The sequence below is a fragment of the Aethalodelphis obliquidens genome, unplaced genomic scaffold, assembly GCF_003676395.1.
Source record: "Aethalodelphis obliquidens isolate GAN/ISIS:26980383/991018 unplaced genomic scaffold, ASM367639v1 scaffold18, whole genome shotgun sequence".
In the NCBI taxonomy this organism is placed as follows: Eukaryota; Metazoa; Chordata; class Mammalia; order Artiodactyla; family Delphinidae; genus Aethalodelphis; species Aethalodelphis obliquidens.
The window spans coordinates 11,358,768-11,379,700 of record NW_020837962.1 but is presented as its reverse complement, the minus strand read 5'-3'; the positions used below and the strand labels follow the sequence as shown (position 1 = coordinate 11,379,700).

Here is a 20,933-nt window from a genome sequence, read left to right as displayed (position 1 = left end):
TATGGAGAATAAAAAAAAAAAGTTTCCTGGTGGTCTAGCGGTTAGGATTCGGCACTTTCACTGCTGAGGCCTGGGTTCAGTTCCTGGTGGGGAGCCGAGATCCCACAGTCCGGGTGGCCAAAATAAAACAAACAAACAATAAAAGCCAAAAAAACACTCATAGTCTCCAACCCACTTGTAGTCACAGATAAGTTTTGGTATGTCTTTCTTTCCAGCTACTTTTTTCTGTGTGTTTTAAATGTGTTTACATAATTTATATACAACTGGAATCATACTGAATAACCAGTTTTGAATCCTGCTCCCCGTGATTATATGGTGAACATTTCCCCATATCACTAACATTATTGGCAGAAATCTTTTAACAGCTGTGTGATTTTCCAACATACGAATTCATTGTAGTTCATTGAGCTTTTCCTTTACTGTTAAAGACGTTGAAGTAGTTTTCATATATTGGGCACAGCCTGGTGTGCCTCTACGTGCGGCATGTCCTGCGCTGGGGAAGAAGGGCCCTCCTGCCTGTTCAGCTGGAGAGTCTCCCAGGGATCCCCCACGTTCCTCTTTGAATTTCAAGAAGTAGAGTGACTTGGTTTAACTGAGCATTTAAAAAATCATCGGTGCATACTGCTTTCCAGAAATGTTACACTGGCTTCCCCCTTTAGTTTTCATTGTATTAAAAAACATTTTAAATGGCAAGATACCTGTGGAAAGTTAGCCCAGAAGCCGTTCTGCTGGCAGTCCCACTCCCTGGAGATGACCTGTGAAAGCAGCAGAGGCAGCCCCACCCCACAGCTCTGCCCCTCCTCTCTGGCCACTGCCACATGGAAAGGCCGATACTTTTCCGTTGGCGTTTTTCTCTTGTAGCTCCCCATTTTAACTACACTAAACAGCAGAGAAAACCAAGTGTAAGAACTAGTTACTGAGTAGAATGTACGTTCATTTTTAACATGCCCTTCACTCCATCTGTGTGTTGTGACTCAGATTTCTGATCTGTGGCATTTTTCACCCACATCAAATGCTTCATCTACCCCGGGCCAACGGTGCTGTGATATGGGTCTGAGGACAGAGCCTTCACCCAAGGCCCCCAGCACTGTAATTGGCCTGTTGTCTCCACCCACGACCTACGATTTCATCTTCCAGAATGCCAAGCTGTGGCCTCTTGCAGAAACTGACTGTATCCAGCAATGCATGAACCCTCCGTACATTTAGGGCTTGTGGGGAGGTAGTTGGCCATGCAGGGCAAGTTGTGTCTTGATGCTTTCATAGGGCTGAGCTGGGAATAGAATGCAAGATTTACAGAGGAAATAAAATATGCAAAGTAGTTCTCAGCCATGAACTCTGAGATGCACTGAGGGGAGAGAAAAAACAGGAGCAGGAGGGAAGGAGGGTGGTGAGCAGAGCAGCCCCTCCAGGGTCCCTGCCAGCTGGTTCTGGAAAAGACTTAGGGAAATTCAGAACCGTAGTGTGTTTCCTTTAAAATGTATAATTAAGGGCTTCCCTGGTGGCGCAGTGGTTAAGAATCCGCCTGCCAATCAATGCAGGGGACACGGGTTTGAGCTCTGATCTGGGAAGATCCCTCATGCTGCGGAGCAACTAAGCCCACGCGCCACAACTACTGAGCCAGTGCTCTAGAGCTGCGAGCCACAACTACTGAACCCGTGTGCCACAACTACTGAGCCCATGTGCCACAACTACTGAAGCCCGCGCTCCTAGAGCCTGTGCTCCGCAACAAGAGAAGCCACTGCAACGAGAAGCCCACGCACCACAATGAAGAGTAGCCCCCACTCACCGCAACTAGAGAAAGCCCATGCACAGCAACGAAGACCCAATGCAGCCAAAAATAAATAAAAATAAAAATTTTTTAAATGTATAATTAAAATGTTCATAAAGGAGGGGCAGGGCTTTGCACAGTGAGTCCAAGAAGGGAAAGAGAAAGCTTGCTTTGTGCGCATCCTGTGGACTGTGATTTGGCTCCTTGGCATACATGAGCTCGCGTCTGTGGCCTGGGGGTAAACAGTGAGCTGTGAGAGAATCTGAGACTCAGCTGTACCAACCTGCCAGTGCCCCTGCCCCTGCCCCTGGCACTGGAAGAAGGGGCTTTTTGGCCAGTATTTGCTGTAGTCAGGAGTGACCGCTGCTCCCTGGCCAGGACCAGACCGGGCCTGTGAGGTCGTTGGTTGCCCCTGAGCGAGGCGCCCAGCCTGGCCCAGTAGTGCCTGCTGTGTGTGTGGGGGATCCTCTGGTCCTGGATACGCAGAGAGGCCCCCTCAAGGAGATCCCAGAGCAGGTTTTCACCCTCACACTGACCTGGTTTTAAAGGTGAGAAATAGATTAGAGGCTGAAATGGGTGGTGTGAACAGACAGGATGGAAATGAACCATGCTCGCCACTGAAATGTTACAAATGTCATTCTTCTTTGTTTTTCCCCTCCCTTAAAGTTCAGACCTTTGGGCTCTTGGATGCATAATATACCAGCTTGTGGCAGGACTGCCACCGTTCCGAGCTGGGTAAGAGACCCACACCCCACACCCCACTCCTAGCCCTTCTCAGCAGCCTGACAGAGAAGTGGGAGGGGGCAGTCCCAGGGTTAGGGCAGAGTGGGGGGAAGTTTTATGACGGCTCTTTAGTGAACATGGTGGCTCTCTGGGGAGAGAGGGAGATGGCTGTCCCAGGAAAGTACAGCTCTGTACTGGGGAGGTTTGTGTGACCCTGCCCAGAATGATGGCTTTTCTTATTTTACAGAAATGAATATCTTATATTTCAGAAGATCATTAAGTTGGAATATGACTTTCCTGAAAAATTCTTTCCTAAGGCAAGAGATCTTGTGGAAAAACTTCTGGTAAATATTTCAAATTTTCTTCTGGTAGGATGATCCAGTAGCCACACCCTGAGTCCCTCTGAACTTGTGGTCAGAGGGCCTTTCCTTGGAGGCACCTATGTTTAATAAAAGGGCATTTTAGGGTTGATAGTGATTGTAGGTAGATGCATATCTTCAGTCTCATCCTGTCAGGCCTTTTCAGTTTCCAAGTGCCTGATTCTTGAGCTTAATAAGATAGGAAATTACTGTATCACTTTGCATTTGCTCATCAACACACACACCATTTTAAGTTACCAGACGCTGCAGCAGCTCGATGTGCTGCAGTGGCAGGTGGTTGTAAATTCTACTTAGCGACATCTGTATCAACTTTAGAGTCAGCTACGTGAAGGTGCTAAAGATCAACCCAAGCTATATAGCAAAGGTAAACAGATTTACCCAGGAAGGGAGTGTCTGTTTATGTTCTAGAAACTATAGTGTCCCTTCCCCTGGTGTGTTTTGGCTCCAGACCTTCCATTCACTTGATTTGGGGGAGCAGGGTCAGTCAGCCTCTTCCCACCTGTCCCTTGTGTGTCTGTCCCCTCAGTGGGGGAGTGCGTTGGATCCTCTGTGGGTCTGGGGGGGGCAGCCGAATTCTGGAGGAGCTGGCTGTGGGGCCCTTTGAGACCACGTGCAGGCGGGGGACCCAAGGCACTTTACTCCCCGTCTGTGATAGCTTCCTGTTCATGTAAACTCTTCATTCTCTTATTAAAGCCAGTGAGTTCCTCTTTTTCTTGTTTTAGGATTTTAAGAGAATACTTGCTGCTATTCATTTAACTTTTGATGTAGTGATTCATTTTCACCTGTGGGGGGAGGAGCAGAGACTCCGGAGAAGTGAAAGCTGCGCGTGGCCACCCCCCTACCCCCCATGGTGACTCAGTTGTCCCCAGCACACTGTGCCCTTCCTATTTCCAGGAGATCCCAAGAATTGAAAAGAACTACTACTCAGAAGTAATTTTTTTTGTCAGAATTACTTTTTAACCCCAATGCTGACTTGACTTCTATTTAAGGTTTTAGATGCCACAAAGCGATTAGGCTGTGAAGAAATGGAAGGGTACGGCCCTCTGAAAGCTCATCCGTTCTTTGAGTCCATCACGTGGGAGAACCTGCATCACCAGACGCCTCCGAAGCTCACAGCTTACTTACCGGCCATGTCAGAAGATGATGAGGACTGCTACGGCAATGTAAGCCAGTGCGCCAGGGCCGAGATGGGTCCTGCTGGCCCTGCCTGGGAAGTGGCTCCTCTGGGCGGGGCCAGGGACCCCAGGTGGTGGGATGAGTGGCTAAAGGGGGAGCCAGTGTAGATCCGTGGAGGGGGAGGGGCAGTGAACACTCTGTGGCCCGAGTCTGAGTCCCACTGAGACTGGGGCCGAAGAGGCTTACGTCTGCCCCGAGTGCAGATCACCAGGTGCGTGCATCCCTTTCTCATTTCCTCTAGTTAATTTTTGCCCAAAGGGGTCGAACCAGAGCCTGGGTGCTGATTCTCCTGGTGGGCTTCTGTTTTCCGGTTTTGGCTGATGTCCTTATAATTTTGTATCTGAAGACATTCTGGAATGCTTCTGGTATTTCCCAGAGAATCCCAGGGTGCTGCTGCTGCTTTGAACTTTGGGGGGATGTAGTATTGAGGATGGACACTGGTCACTATCGGCTCTTAGTGCCTGGTACAAGCGGGACAGTGGCACAGGCTCGAGGGATGAGGCACCCTGGGGTCCGAGGGAAGCTCAGACATAGGGTCTTCAGTATACTTTGTCCTTTAAACTTTCCTTATGGACGGTGTGAAACATGCAGAAATGGGCTGAGGAGGATGGTGAGCTGCAGTGTGTCTGTCACCACCTTCAGGTCACCCTCCACCAGGACCCCCATATTTACATGTAATGTCAGGTGTTTTGTTTATCAGTCATAGTCCATATTTCTGGTTTGATTTCTGTCATTGTGGCTTATTGCAACCAGTTATCTCATATAGAGTTCCGCCTCAGTTGACTGAGGAATTCTAGAGTTCACATAAAAGTCATCCAAGGCTAAGTTAAAATTACAACTGGCATCACCTCTTGGAGATCAAGAGCCCCCTATGTCTCCTACCTACTGTTTTAAGCAACACATCCCTCCCTTTTTTGCCCTAAAATATCCTTTATGCCCAGACTTGAATTGAGCCAGATGTGGAGTGCCATCTGTGCTCCCCACTGACTTGCTTCCCTACCTCAGTGGTCACGGCTGTCCACAGCCTCTGCGTGTGCAGACTGCAAAGGGCTCCCTCCCTTGGCCCTAGTTGCCGACCAGGCCCTTGGGCCCTGATATTGTTCTGGGGTCATGGCCGGCAGGCACAGGCGGGGTCCCCAGGGCCTTTGGCAGGGGTGTGCCAGGGGAGCAGCATGCTCTGCTGGCCAGGCTCTGAGGGAGCCACTGGGGCCCCGGTTGTCTCAGGTCTCGGTGCCCAGGGAGCCTGGCTTCATGGGTGTGTGCGTACTCTTGAGTGTCTGTTGCAGGCCCTCTGTCTGCTGTTCCATCATGTTTGCCATGTTGAGAGCTCTGGCTTCTTGGTACTCAAGTGTCGCCATCTTAATCCTGATCCTCCAGGGCAGCACGGGGCTCAAAGAGGCCAGCAGGCCACAGGTCCCGGGCCTCCCCTTCCTGTAGGTTAATACTGAGGATAAGCTCCTCTCTGGGGCAAACAGCTTCTGACATTGCCATCAGAAGGGGGACGCAGGGCAGGCTGGATCCAGCCTGAGGCTGGTGGTCAGCTGTGTAGTAGAGGAGAAAGCTGGGCTGCGTGTCGGTGACTCGTCTCCCATGGCCTTTGGGGTGAGGCCTGCTGGGTGTACGATGGGTCAGAGTGTGTCTGGATCTTTGGACTGGAGGGAAGTCCAGGCACTGTTCTCACTTTTCCCTCTTCTCTGTGCAGTACGACAATCTCCTGAGCCAGTTCGGCTGCATGCAGGTGTCGTCGTCCTCCTCCTCCCACTCCCTGTCCGCCGCGGACGCGGGGCTGCCCCAGAGGGTGGGAAGCAACATCGAGCAGTATATCCACGACCTGGACACTAATTCTTTTGAACTGGACTTACAGTTTTCTGAAGATGAGAAGAGGTTGTTATTGGAGAAGCAGGCCAGCGGAAACCCTTGGTAAGAACGTACAGCTGTAAGCAGCGCCCCATTTAGAAACACAGGGTGGAACGCGCGGTGATGAACGCCAGCCGTGGTAACTGACAGAGCTTGGGCGTCCTGCCTTCGTCACCACTGCTGTAAAGGCTCTGCTCCCTTCCGCCTCACACAGCTGCCTTTCTGTAGATAAGGACCCTCAAAGTGTCCAACTGGAAGTGGGTGTTTGGAGGGCTGGCTGGGGGGTGAGTGGGTTTGGGACCCTCCGGGCTCTGGCCTTTGGGACTTGGTGGGCCAGGCATGCCAGCAACCGTTTTGGGACCTGGATTCACCATGATTTAAATAACCGCTGCCCAACAGCCTTTCCTGCCCTGGAGCGTTCAGATGCTCTAGAAATGGACCCATGTGATTGGCGTTTGTGTTCTTATCGAGGCAAACATCTTCCATGTTTATTGGCCATTTGTATTTATTTTTTGAGGTTCATTTGTATCCTTTGACTCTTTTTTTCTTGTATGTTTTGCATCTTTCTAAAATTGACTTTTCAGAGCCATAGATATGAAGACTATTTCTCCGTTTATTTTGCAAACATTTTTTTTTTTCAGTTTCTCTTCATTCTATTTGTGCATTTTTTGGTGGGGAGAGTTGCAGATTCTTACAAAGTTGAACCTGTTTGTGTGTTTATTTTCTGCTTTCCATCTTGGTCCTGTTGAGAAGAGCTTCTCTACCTAGACATTTTCTTCAAGCATTTTTATGGTTTCACCTTTTGCACAGGCAGAGAGGAGCCTGGGTGGGGGTGGGGAAGGAGGCTTAGAGGAAGAGAGACCACCTGGACATGGGCGCTGTTGCGTGGAGGAATGGGAGTGGGGGACGCAGAGGAAAAGTGGCAGGTGGATGAGGCTAGGATTTTGTACAATTAGAAGTGATTGTCTCTAGGGACTTACCTGATGGTCCCGTGGTTAAGACTTCGCCTTTCAATGCAGGGCGTGTGGGTTCGATCCCTGGTCAGGGAGCTAAGATCCCACATGCCTCGTGGCCAAAAAACGAAAACATAAAATAGAAGCAATACTGTAACACATTCAATAAAGACTTTAAAAATGGTCCACATCAAAAAAAAAAAAAAAAAAAAAGATCATCTCTTGAAAAGTGAGTGTATCTCTTGGCCAGCTGAAACAATCTCCAGTTCTTGGGGGCTTACGTTTCCTGCAGTGGTGTTCCGAGGAGCCCTAATGTGTACTGAGCAGGAGGGAAGGGCTCCTTCTGGGCGCCCTGCTCTGAGCAGGTCCATGCACCAGGTTGTGATCCCTGAGAAGGGCCTGCTGTGTCCTCCCCACAGGCTTGGCCGGGTGCAGAGCACGGCCGAGAAGCACTGTTGCCGGCATGGGGGTGGCTACTCAGAAGGCCCATGTGCCTCGCCCGGGGTGTTTTCAGAGGCCCTGGGCAGCCCGGGCCCTTCAGCCTAAGTTCCGGGCAGGGCAGAGCAACTGGTGGCCGGTCAGGCCCTGCAACCTCTCACCCACTCTTTCTTTTTTTTCTGCGCTCTCTTCCCTTTCCTCCCAATTCAATCCCATTTGGAAGCTGGCTGTGGAAAGCTTAAGGCATTTCTCATTTGGTCAGTGGAGATCCCTCAGGCACATTCTTTAGAACGGTGATTCTCAATGTCTGGCCCATGGACCATAATAATCATTCTGTAATAATACTAAGATGGTGTCTGGTTTTCTACTTTTATTTTCTATAAATGTACAGTGGAGTTTTTCAGAAGCTACACACTGTAGGATGACATTGCTTTGACAGCTAATGGAATTTGTGTTTTCTGTCTTTTGAATCTTCTAAAGAAGTAGGTTTATGGTATAAATATGTGCACTTTTAGACATTAATAAGTTCTCAGTATTTCTGCTGGGCTCTTACTAGCTATTTTCAGCTATACCTCCTATAATTATTGTAACTTCCTATCATCGAGTAATTTACTGCTTTGCAATCCTGAAATTTTTCCTGTGTCCACATGGAAACACAGTGAAGAAGTAAGTATACTTTGAGTTGTTTGGCAATATTATTTTAAAATTTCTCAAAAACTTTAATAATTTCTATCTGAAACTTATTTTAGATTTTAATGATATATTCTAAAACAAAAGAACATTTATATGTTTTTCATATTTGAGTATAAATCATTGACTTAAAAAGGGAGAAGACTTGCTTTCCCACCCACAGTAGCATCACCTCAGTCTAAAGATGCAAAAAGAAGACACTGGGTTCTCTGACTCATGGAAGGAAGGAATCCACTCCAGAGAAACTAGGCAAAACTGTAAATATGAAACAGAAATAGGACAAAAGGCTGTCTTTCCCTGGCTTTATAGATGTGAATACCTTGTTGTGTTGTGTCTATGAACAGAATGTCTTTGCATATTATTTTGGTGCCAGTTAAGTTGCAGCATCATTTAGAGACCAGTCATTCAGAATTTTAAAATACAGGAATTGAATATTGTAAGTGTACCCGTGATGAGCTCTTTCAGAGCCAAACATCAGAAAGCCTCTGCAGCGCCTTACCCGAGGAGTTAAGTGGGGCGGCGGGAGGAGTCACACAAGCGCTGGGAGGCTGAAGAGCCTCGGGCCATTGACCCTGCTGAGTGAATGCTGTTGATGCAGATGAGAGCCACTGAGAGGAATCCCGGCCACAACGGTGGTCCACGATACGATACAGCGACTCTCTGGATTAAAGATGTGGCTGCGGAGGACACAGGGAGTGAGTTGGTATCTCTACCTCCAAATTGTTTTTTTGCCTTCCAAGTGGATGAATCTACACATGGGACTAGACTCACTGCTTTACTTGTATTTGTCCGGTGTTCACCCCAACTTACCATCAAAGAAAGATGGTTCTTTTACCTAAGTGCTTGGCAGAAAGCACACGTTGTGCTGAGACAGTCCGTGTTGAGCACCTCTTTTGAATCTCACAATTTGTTCTGGAACAAACATGTTGACATGTACAGTGATGGTGCGGGAGCAACGGTGGGTAAAACTGTCAGTGCCAGGTCATGAATCCCGGCCATGGCACCAGGAGGTGCGAAAAGATCCGGCTCTTCACAGCCACACGATCACAGGGGCAGAGGAAAAGACAACAAGCCAGCCTCCCTTAGGAGTGGTCATTGAAGATGATTGATTTAATTAATGTGCTGTAGAACGAAAAGGGAAGTACGCATAAAGCACTTCTGCTGCACCTACAGGGTGACGGCTACCTCAAGAAAAGCGCTGTGTGGTGGTTTGTGCTGGGAGCTGAAGGAGCTGCTCTTTTCGTGGAAGACCATTTTCACTGGAAGGTTTGACTGACAAACTGGTTGTTCAGACTTGGCTATTTGACCAGCATTTTTCTGGAAAATGACTGGAATGAGCCTGTCACTTCAAGGAAAACAACTGCTGGTGTTTGTTACCAATGATCAAATCAAAACCTTCAAGTGAAAATTAGAATTGTGCGAAACTTTATTCATCACTGTGAGCTTAACATCTTCCCAATATTTAAAGACTTTTTTGGGGAGAAAGGTAGCAATATTTATGAATTGATTTGTTGATATCGTAGAATGAAATTTGTCAACATTTGGAAGATCTCCATAACTCAGCGAACCACTATTTCCAGATGACCAATGTTTGGTGCTGTAAAATCATATAAGGGCAGAAGATCTATTCAAAGTGCAAGGTAGGTTGGTGGATTCTAATGTCAAAAGTATGAAAAATTCATTCTTGGGGATTCAGATTCCACATGGCAGCTAACGTTTAAGAAACTACACTTCTGGAGTTTTGGTGTAGTATCAAAGAAGAATGCCCACAAATATCTGAAAAGGCTATTAAAATACTCTTATGATTTCTTCATGTACTTCAGCCTGGACAGCATATCACAGTAGAGTGAAGGCAGAGGCAGATGTGAAAATCCAGCTCTCTTCTGTGAAGCCAGATGTTAAAGAGATTTGCAAAGACAGCAGTGTCATGTTTCTCATTAATTACCTTCATTTTCGAAAGAAATTATTTTTAAAAAATCATTTATGTTAATGTGGAATGGATTTATTTTGCTTTTTAATGAATTAAATATTTGAACATGTCTGTTTTAATTTCTTATACATAAGTGTCGATGCATCTAACCCAAATGAAGGAGAGCTCTTTGGGGTCTTCCATAAAGTTAGAGTATAAAGGGGTCCTGAGACCTGAAGGGTTGAGAGATGGCATTTTAGAGCAAACTGGCCGTGCTCATGTGGTCCTCCCTTACCTGCCTAGAAGCCCAGCGTGGATAGCCTGCCCGAGGTGGTTGTAGAGCCCGTCGGGCCCTGGCAGACTCACTCGGCTCTCCTGAAATGGCCCAAAGTTGCTGGTGGCCTCAGGTTTATATCCTTGAGGTTGGTCTTCTCAGGGTTTGGGTGGGATGGGAGAGGGTGAGGAGGAGAGAACTGGCTTTGGAATCAAAAAAAGTGGGGGGTTTTACACTGTTACCCCTTGTGAAATGATGGTGGGAAAGTTGTGAGACTCTCAGCCCCCACGTTGACATCTGTACAGAGGCAATGACAACTGTCGCCTGAATGATGGGAGCCAGAGGCTGTGTGAGAAAGCGAGGCTGTGTTAAAGCCCTGTCTACACACTAACTACATGCTAACTACATACTACCTACATGCTGAGAATCAGGCGTGTGTCTGACTTAGGTCTGGTTTCGGCGCTTAATCTGCAGACGGCATCTACCACCTGCCAGAGAGAAGAAGGTGCCAGTGCGGGGTGGGGGCCTGGGGGAGCTTTCTTCAGGAGGGTGGGAATTGACTTTCTGAAGTAAAAGATCAAAATGATTGCTTTAAGTCCTTAAGCTTTTCAAAGTAGATCAATAACCGGTAGCCTGTTGTAAGCTGCTTGGTTAGTTAACTAAATGAATGGACCGGGGTGTTTACGCTAACAGTGGAGCCTTGGGCTGCTCCGACTACCCACTCTGCGTCCTGCTTCCTGGGCTCGTTTCACCACAGCCACGGGGTGCAGTCGGAGCCCTGCTTTGGCCTCTCCCGCTCTGGGCCACCCGTGGTTCTCCTGTCTCTTGGGAGAAGCTGGGAGAGTGTGGTGCAGGCTTCGGCCTTGTGTCAGGAGATAGCTGGGCCCCTCCCTCTGCAGGGCTGGGAAGGGGCTCGCCTGCTTCCCAGGCTTCAGGTTCACTCATGTGACTAGTACTGCTGTGAACATTTGTGCTCCTTTTTGTTTTTCTTTTCCTCCTTAGAATAAATTCCTGGGAGCCGGATTACTGCAGTATTCAGCGAGTCCTCCTCATTTCAGGGCCGGTGGTGGTGGTGCTGGTGAGAATGCTACTCCACAGCCCCCGCCTGCGTTCACCTCACCCCAGTGCACCCCAGTAGAACGCCTGAAAAGTGGGGCTCAATTTCCTTTCTTTGTTTAGAGCCATTGAGAATTTGTGGTCACTTAATTCCCTTTTGGGAATTTCCAGTTTGTGTCCTTTCTCAGTTTTCTTTCAAGGTTTTAAGCCTTTTATGTTGCTTTATGTATGCTCTCTAGAGTACAAATGTTTACTCTTTATAGGTAACATTTGCTGAAAATCTTCTCCAGCCTTTTCTCATGTGAATTTTGGTTATTTTTGTAGTTAGAGATTCCGTTTGTTCCCATGTAGTCATGTCTGTTACTCTGTATTTGGTGACTTGTTTTTTCAGCGTAGGTGACTGGCCCCTTCTCTTTTTCGTTCTCTTGTTTAATATACTGTTTTAAACCGTCCTTCATGTTAACCCAGCTGAGGCTGCAAAGGCTCCCTGAGGCTTCTTCTGTCCTTGCCTGTCAGGCTGCCCTGGCGATCCAGCCCCAGCAGCCCAGCTAACTGGAGGCCTTGGTGGTGTGGTCCTTAACTGGCCTGGGATTAGACGGCACTCGCCTGGCCCGCCCCGCCCGCCCCGCCGATAATTTAATTAAAGTCTTCCGCTTATTATCAATTTGTGGTTCTTTACTACGCAAACATTCTGACATAGTAGGGCCTGCTGGTTAAGGGGCTTTCCCTTTGGCCCTGTATTTCTTGTGCTGCAGTGACCCTCATTACATCTCCTTCTCATAAAATCTCCTTGATTTTTTTCTTTGTTTCAAGTCTTGTTTTTGTTTGTTTGGTTTTTAAATACGTCTGAGAGGAAGCATCGCACTTTTCCTCAAAAAGGTCATAACACTTTTTTTGTTGTTATTGACATTTTTCTTAGTTGTTTTCAAAATCCATATGATGCTGTGTCAGTTTACCTGGGCCTGGGTCCTCCGTGATGGGGCCTTGGTGGAGAAGCCCAGTGGGCTCTGGGGAGTGGGCCTTGGTCTGGTGGGTTAGGCTGGGCAGACCTGGGGGCCAGTTAAGCTCGGTGGGAGGACGTCCCAAGAGGAGCCAGGGGAAGCAGGTGGATGTGCTCAGATACTCACATGGTAAAATTGTCACTGTTTGAGGAGACAATTGTCATATGCCTTTTACTGTTTCTACAGTAGAACCTTAGGAATTTCAGTAAAATCAGACAGAACGTAAAGCAGTAACTGTTAGCTTTAACCAAAAGAGAGAACCTGCAGAAATTAAACTCCTACGAATCAAAGTGGACTATACTTGGTAACAACATATATTAAGTCAAAACCTGTATTTGAAGCTTTTCCTTCTAAATTCCTGCCGTCTTTGTATACAAGTGCTTTATTACTATGGTAGAAATAAATACCAGATAAGATGTTTTCTTTATTTTTGATGTGGACCATTTTTAAAGTCTTTTATTGAATTTGTTACAGTATTGCTTCTGTTTTATGTTTTGGTGTTTTGGCCTTGAGGTATGTGGGATCTTAGCTCCCCCACCGGGGGTCGAACCCGCACCCCCTGCATTGGAAGGTGAAGTCTTAACCAGTGAACCTCCAGGGAAGTCCCCAGATAAGATGTTCTTAAACCAAGTTTCCCACTTGGCTCTTTTAGGGATTTGTGATTCTAAACAGTGCAGTGGTTTCTGAGTGCTGAGTTGGGGTCCCAGCTTGAGGAGGTGACTTGAGAACAACAGTCTGCATCCTGAGCTTTCCTCGCAGTGGCCTCCCCGCTCTGGTGGGGTTCTGCGTCTCACCCCAGCCTTGCTTAAAGTAATGAAGACTTGTGTTCCCACCACCTCCCCTCTGCCTTTCCCCTGCTGTGCAAACACTGCTGAGGAGAGGTGAGGGTAGGTGATATTTCTAGGATCTGTGGACCCTGGTCCACATACAGATTGCAAATTCTGTAAAGCAGTAGGGCTTGCATGCTAAGGTACATTTGGGTTTTCTCACGTTACTGAAGCAAAGTTCACAATGCCATCGGGGAGTTTGTTTTGAAGGGAGGAGTTTGGAGAATTTCTGTCTCTGACTCTGATATGGGTGTCTCATTCATGTTTTCTTCTTTTTATAGGCACCAGTTTGTAGAAAATAATTTAATACTAAAAATGGGTCCAGTAGACAAGCGCAAGGTAAGTTAGATTACTATGGCTCCTTGCTGTGCGTGTGTATCTTCCTCCCAGTTCTCACTCAGGATCAGGCCTTGCTCCTCGGGCTCCTGTATAACTCATTGCCCATAGCACCTTTGTCTTGGTTCCCTTTAAGAGATTATCTCTAGATTTCATAGCTGAGGAAGATTTCAGCCATTCGGGGGAGGCACTTGAAAGCACGCAGAGGCCGTGGCAGACAGAAATGCAGATTCTCGTTTCTGACTGGGGAGCCAGGGTTCCGATTTGTGCCTGAGGCTGGGTTCACTGAGGTCAAGGTTTCTGTCTGGTTGAAGAGGTTCTGTTTGAATCCCAGCAAGTCATTTATTACTTCATTAGAATTGTTTTTGAAAATCTTATGTATTATGTCTTATGGATTAATTAAATGGATTAACATGTCCAAAATATCAGACTCCACAAATGTTCTCTCTCTGCTGCTGTGGGCCCTTCTCAGTTAGGGCTCCCAGCCTGCAATGCTGGCTGCACTCAGCCTCCCATACCCTGGGGCATCTCTGCCATGAGAACCTCTGTGAAGGTGGCTTGTGGTGGGACCGCCAGCAGACAGGACACTGTGCCTCGGCACGGAGCAGAGGGCAGGAGAAGCGGCAGGGTCCTGACTGCCAAGGGCAGGCCCCTCTTGGCCGACTCAGCAACAGGGCCGTGTGCCGGTGTGCTGGCCTCGGGTGCGCTGCCTGTGTGACCGCTCCCCCACATGACGCCCGGCACAGGGCCGTCGGGATCCAGCTCACAGAGGGAGACAGGCCGGGCAGTGAGTGCTGCCCACTTCTCTCTGACCTGAGGGGCTGGGTCCAGGTGAGGAGGAGGTGTGCACGCCCCTCTGTCCCAGGCGAGTGGGCAGGTGGCTGGCAGTGGTCCCTGTGCCTGGAGCTACTCTGACAGTCCAACCTCCAAGGCAGCAGTAAGTGCTGTCAGCATCCACTTCTGAGCCTTAACTAGCAGTGTCTTCTTTCTTTCTTTTTCTTCTTAATTTGCATCAGGGTTTATTTGCACGGCGACGACAGTTACTGCTCACAGAAGGGCCACACTTATATTATGTGGATCCTGTCAACAAAGTCTTGAAAGGTGAAATTCCATGGTCACAAGAACTCCGGCCAGAGGCTAAGAATTTTAAAACCTTCTTTGTCCACACGGTGAGTTTGTCCCCGCGGGTTCTCCCTTGCAGGGCACTTAAGAGGCCTTTGGGAATTTGTGCCTCCATTCAGAGCATCCAAATGCTGTGGCCCAAGGAGGCATCTGGAGTCGGGGGGGCAGTGGTCTCCCCCTTTCCCACCTTCCAGGGACCCCAATGTTCATGGCTCAGTTCACAGTTGGGCTGGGAGATACCTGTGCTTGTTTTCAGTTTGGGGGTGACCTCAGGGAGCTGTAGGTCATCACCTGTATGTTTAATTTCTGCACATATGTGGAAGGAAAAAATTCACATGTTCATGTGCTTCCAGAAGGGACTTGCGGTGGCTGCAGTGGACGGCGATTTCTTTTTACAGTTGCTCGCTGATGGGTGGAGGTGCTGGTCTTAGTGGGACTCCCTGGAGAATGTTAAACGTTTCTGTCTCTGCAGCCGAATAGGACGTATTACCTGATGGACCCGAGCGGGAATGCTCACAAATGGTGCAAAAAGATCCAGGAGGTGTGGAGGCACAGATACCAGAGCCACCCGGACGCCGCCGTGCAGTGACGCCCGCGGCCCTGCACCCGCTGCAGGACGTGTGCCCAGCACGGCTCACCACCACCTGGACACTTCCAGACCACCTGCCAGCCATCTCAAGGGGGACGCAGACGGCGGAACCTTGCAGCTTTTTTATTTAAAAGAAAAGAAAAATACCCAACCACACAAAGAACAAAACCAATAACGAAAAGGAATTCAGGGTCGCTTTGCTTGCTCTCTGTGCCATGTGGAGCTTCTCGCACTCTGCTCGCCATGGGAACCAGCATCGTGCACATCCGCCTGGTTCCTGCCCGGACTTGTAGACAGACTCGCGGCACCAGCTCTCTACCATGTGCCCTGTCACCTGCCGGTCCTGCTGTGGCCAAGGGGACCACCCAGGCATGTCTCTGGGCTCTTTCTGCCCCCGGATCATCATGGAACTAACTTTTCACCAGGGAGCCGGGCATAGCTCTCTTGGGGTGGCCCCTGAGCTCTGTGGGGCAGGCGGGTTCTTGGCTTTTGTCTGTGTGCTCCTTTCTTCGCGTCCCTAGTGTATGGCCTGGTCTCCACGGCCCGTGCTTGCCTCCTCAAGTAGCCCTGGCTGTGAGATTTCTGCGGTCCTTGCTGTCTGTGAGTTGTGTTGGCCGGGCAGGCTTCGGGCACTGAGAAGTAGAACAGGTCTTCCCGGTGAAACATGGAGTCGCTGCTGTGTTAGAAGGTGCCAGCCAAGCATTCTGATGTGTCATCCCTCGGAGCAGCGTTGCCCTCTGAGGCGGGGAACTGAGTACCTGCCCGGGAGGAACACCAGGTGCACCAGGAGATGGGGCTCAGTGGCCTCCCCTCCCCGTGTGAGGCCAGGGCAGTGCAACAGATGGGCCTGGAGGCCTCCCTGTGGAGGAGTGAGAGCTGGTGGCCCCTCTTGAGAGTTTTGTTTGAAAGGTGGAGGGTTAAGTCAGGGCTGAGAGGTGCCTGGAGTTGGCACACTGGATGGTCCTCCATCACACCCAGGCCTCATGGAGGAGGGCAGGCTCCCAGCTGCCACATGCACACTTTTCCTGCTAAAGTTGAACATTCTCATAGTCTAACTCAGAGTGTTTTTACATATGCACAATGAAAATCAAAAAGCCTTCTCATGTTGCCCGGTCATCTGGTCCCCATCAAGTGGACTTTGCCTGGAAAAAAGTGTCACTCACCTTGCATGAGGGGCAGGAACACCACACTTGAACCGAAGCCCCAGCCTGCTCTCCTCCAGTTTCAGGCTTATTTCCTTTAGCTCTTTAGAGGCTGCGCACTGCTGTGCACTTAGGATGGTCCAGGGCTTACCGGTCCGTTGATTGTCTTTGCTGCTGCCCCCTGAACAGAGAACGCCTGTCAGCCAGGCAGGGCTCAGCCATTCCTCTCCCTGCCCAGGGTGTCCCTGGGGGGCAGTCCTCAGTCCCAGGTGGGAGAGGAGCAGACACTGGGGCCCGCAGGCTGCCGCTCACAGACATGAATGGCTCTGTCCCCAGGGGAGGGATGACTTTGCCATTTCCTTTAGACTTTCACAAAGGTACCAACAGAACCTCCCACAGAAAAGGTCCCCTGACTACTTCCCTACCCCCATCTCCTATCTCGAACGAACCATCCATCACCCTGTGTGACCACTGGTCCACATGTAGAGGCAAGATGTCTTAAACTGTTTTTTTAGTGATATAATAGTAGTGGCTCTTAAACTAGGAGAAAGGTTCGGATGTGGAGAATCCCACGGTGCTTGGACAGGGAGAGGGGTTGGATGGGAGCAGAGGTGGGAGCCAGGTTTGCCAGGGGTTTCTGCTTGGGGGGGGTGTGTGTGTGTCGAGGATACCAAGGTGTAGGGGATGCCTGCCCTGGGGGCGTCTGAGGGTGCCCTGGGCGTGTGGTCGTAGACTGAGCCCCCTTTCCTCCTCGTTTTGGAAAAGTCTTGCCTGTGTTCACGTGCTTTCCAGAAAGTGAGTCTTTCTTGACCCTTTCTTTCAGGACTTTGATTTCACGCGCACTCCCGTGTTTATATTTACCCTTGTCAGAGCGTCCTCATCTGTGTGTGTGCAGTTAGGAGGGTGAGGAGCCCGCTTCTGCACAGCGTCTTTCCTGGGTGTCTGGTTGCAGGGAAATAAGCAGAGCTGATATTTGGCTTTTAAAAGAGCACTCGGCTGGGCTGCTCGGGGAGAGACAAATCTTCTGTTGCATTCTTCCCTCTGGATAGCGCCACTACCTCCTGGGCTTAACCGACAAGCTCCATCTTAACCTCCGAAACCAGAGAATAAGGGGTTCAGGGTTGAGCTCGAAGCTGGCAGAGCTGAAGTGACTGCCCAACCTGAGCCAGTGACAGCTGAACCCTTTGTAGGTCACCGTTCTCTGCTTAGAGTCCTCTTTCCTTTTTGTTTTTTTAAGGCCCCTATATATTCCAGTCTTACCCTGTGCTTACTCATGTCATCTTTAGTTTTATCCACCTCATCCTTTGAGCCATCGTTCTGGCATGCAGGTGCCTTATGTTCTAAGACGTGGACGTGGGTGTCAGTCTCTGTACACATGCAGACATACCTAGAAATATATATAAATGTGGTCTTAACCAAGGTGAGAAAGAAAATGCCCTGGTGTTTAATAGATCCAGGAGTGTCTTACTGAGAGGGGACAAGACAGGGATAAGCACCAAAGCCAGCACCTGTCAAGCAGCGATGGTCTCACACCATGCAGCCTCTCTTGGCACAGAGTGGAGGGAGAACGGCCAGGAGGGCCAAGTCTCTGCTGGCCCAGACAGCCCGCTGTGCCTTGCCTCTCTCTGGGAACGTGAGGAAGCTGGGTTTGGATGGGGTTTCCTTCCCTCTGTGAACCTGACCAGGCCAGTGGGCAATGGGCAGCCCCATGTGGAGCACGAAGCCCCACCCTGTGAGTGGCACCCTGCATGCCTGCCATCCTGAACCTTGACTCTCGGGAGGCTGGTTACAGACTTGCTTTGGGAAAGATGGCTCTTGGGGTCATGCCAGAGCTGATGGGAGCTGCACCTACCCCAGCCCCCTTGGGGGCTACTCTGTGGTATTTGTGGTGCAGACCTGAAGGAATTGTAGGAGACAGTCTGTGGCACAGACCCCCGAGGACAGGGTGCCAGCATGGGGTTCCAGGTGATTTTGTACTTTGTTAAGAAACATTTGTTTTCTGAAAAAAATCAACTGGAGGCTCAGCGCCCAGGGAGGACCACTGTGAGCATCTTGGTGCCTAGCCTGCTGCCCCCTACTCCCCACCCGCACACATGTGTTTGCTTTTGTAACTGAAGTGGGAACATTGCAACATGCACCATTTTGCACCCCGCTTTTTTCACTTGGTATTTATCTTAATGTTGTTCAAAAACCTTGTTTTTAATGATTGTAGAGTTTAATGGTTAATAATTTTTATAATTTATCTGACCATTTCATTGCTATAAAACATTTAGATGGTTTCTGGTTTTTCACTATTTAAATAATGCTGTGATTAATATCCTTATAATTCTTTGATTTTTGACTCTGATCTCCCTTGCCCCCACCCTGCCCAGATTCCTAGAAGTGGTATTTTGGGGTCAAAGAGTTTGTTCATTTTAAAGCTAGTATAGTCTCTCTTCTCCTCTGTCTTGATCTGATGCTTAGATGTTCAGAGTTCCAGTACAGAACTTTCTTAGTTGTGTCCTACAGATCCTGAACTAATCAATTTCTGGTAAGCTGTGTGTTCCCAAGAATGTTTGAATAAGACTGCTCTTTTTTTTTTTTTAAATGCTAAAATGTTGTCATTACTGCAGGCCATTTGTGACATATTTTTCCAAAAGCCAATTTCCTTATTTTATTGAAAGAACCTGGTTGTGCTTGCATGTTACCTTCCCATCCATCCCTGCTGCTATGGCTTTCAAGTGCTTGGTGATATTTACAGAGTCTTGTACTTTGTGTCCACAATGGTACTGAATTTGCATCTGCACAGTCAGCAGAGATAAAAAGTGTTGAACTGACCTTGCCACATACTTAGTGGATTAGTTGTAATTAAGTTTGTAGACTCAGAAAGTACATTGGGCCATTTGGAATCAGTAAAAGAGCAAAGGCTCTACTTGAAAAAGAAACCATGTAGACAACTAGATTTTACAGAAGTTTGTTTGCCCCCGTGTTCTTCAAATTGCGGGACTTAGTCAGAAGGTCTTAGCAGTTCAGTAGAGCACCCTGGCCAGGCTTTTTCATTGTAGAATGTGATTGTCCTGGCTGACAAGGATTTAATGATTTCTCCTCCCCTCGCCCACAGTGTTGCAGGTTGCCTAGTTGTCTTGAAGTACAGACCACCCAAATTTGGTTTCATTCTTAATTTCTCCACTTTAGTTTGGGGTCTGTCAATTCTGAGGTGAAACATGCATGAAAGATTTTTCTAGGTGCCATGCTCAGTACCACTTGGCTATGCCAGAGATTATGGCCAGATTGTGCAGAAGTAGGTTTCCTACCTTCCCTCTGACACCCCAAATCCCCTTCTCCCCAGGTTGGTCCACAGAATGAGGCAGAGGCTGCAGCCACTATGAGAACATGGTGAAGGTACTATTCTTGGAGATGGTGCCATATGCGTTTTTCCATATTGTTTCTTTTCATATCCAAACCTAACATGAACTGATGGTGACTCAAGTGGGTGTGGCCCTTGTCTCTTAGGCAGACTACATGGCAAGTGCCTTAAATCGGGGCAGGAGTCACTCCCAGAGCCTCTGAGGGGTGCAGGCTGCTGGCCCAAGATTGCAGGGTTGTAAATTAGGCTGCCTGTGGAGAACTGGTCTGGGGCGGAAGCTGTTCCAGCAAAGGGCAGTTTTATCTGTAGCTCAGACAGCGTGGTGGGCAAGCCTACATGTATACCTGAATTTCCCCCAGAATTCATTTCTTCAATATGAAGAAATACCAAACTTTATGTACAGAGAACTTTTTACAAAAAGCAAAATGTTTTGTAGCTGTGTAATCCACCCTAGTCTAACCCATCTGGCTGAGTGACTATGAATAAGGGTCGTTTTGCTGATGAAAAACCTCTGTCATGATAAGTTTGGACATTGCAATCAAATTTTTGCAATATTTAGAGCTGCTGTAGCTGTTCTTTAACAACACAAAATAGGATGAATCAGTAGTATGTTAGCTGTCTTTCAGGTTGGTGGCAGTCAGTTAGAACATGTATAATATTCTCTACCTGGTCTGTAGCTGTAACTGTGATGTACAGGCAAAGCAAAAATTAAAAAAAAAAACTTATGAAGACAAATAATGCAATGATATTAGGATATACACTTTTGTATTTTTATTCTTATATAAGGTTATTTGCTGGCTATTGTTGGCCTCTAGTTCAGTCTGTGTTATTTAAAATCTAATATATGAATTATTTGGATTGAATTCATGTTCGGGGCCACGTTGTATGTATTGATGTACAGCCTTGAATGTGAATAATTATTGTAAACTATATTTTACAACTTTTTTTTCTGGCTTTATTATATAAATTTTCTATTTGGTCGATGATTTAATCATATCATAATTTAATGAATCTGTTTATTCTTTTTTTCAAATATTTGTGCTTTAGATGTAGTTACCGGATGATGAATTTTCCACGTATGCTCGGTAGTCTTGTAATAAAAAAGCATGTAGAGTGTAGACGCTCGCTGACGTAGCTCTTTCTTTTGCCGGGGCGCGGGTCGGGTGACCTGGATTCGGGGCCGGGAACCTGGCGTCCGGGCACTCAGGTGCCCGGCGGAGGCCAGCGAACCCCTCTGGAGTCCGACGCGCGGCCCGCTCGCACCGGCGTCATGGGACCACTTCGCGCGGGGCTTCAGCCGGAAGGTGGCACGGCCGGCCGCTTTTCCGGACCTGAACTTCCGCCTC

At 48.3% G+C, this 20,933-nt stretch overlaps 1 protein-coding gene across 1 annotated transcript in view; it reads left to right on the top strand.

Annotated features, from left to right (window-relative positions):
• Positions 1-20,705, top strand: part of PDPK1 (3-phosphoinositide dependent protein kinase 1) — a 71,817-nt gene extending 51,112 nt beyond the window's left edge. The window contains 7 exon segments of the mRNA XM_027117729.1: positions 2,435-2,503; positions 2,739-2,835; positions 3,861-4,034; positions 5,750-5,967; positions 13,334-13,391; positions 14,405-14,557; positions 14,983-20,705. Coding sequence (XP_026973530.1) covers positions 2,435-2,503; positions 2,739-2,835; positions 3,861-4,034; positions 5,750-5,967; positions 13,334-13,391; positions 14,405-14,557; positions 14,983-15,099 — 886 coding nt within the window. The 3' untranslated portion in view covers positions 15,100-20,705.
• Positions 20,706-20,933: the final 228 nt, after the last annotated feature.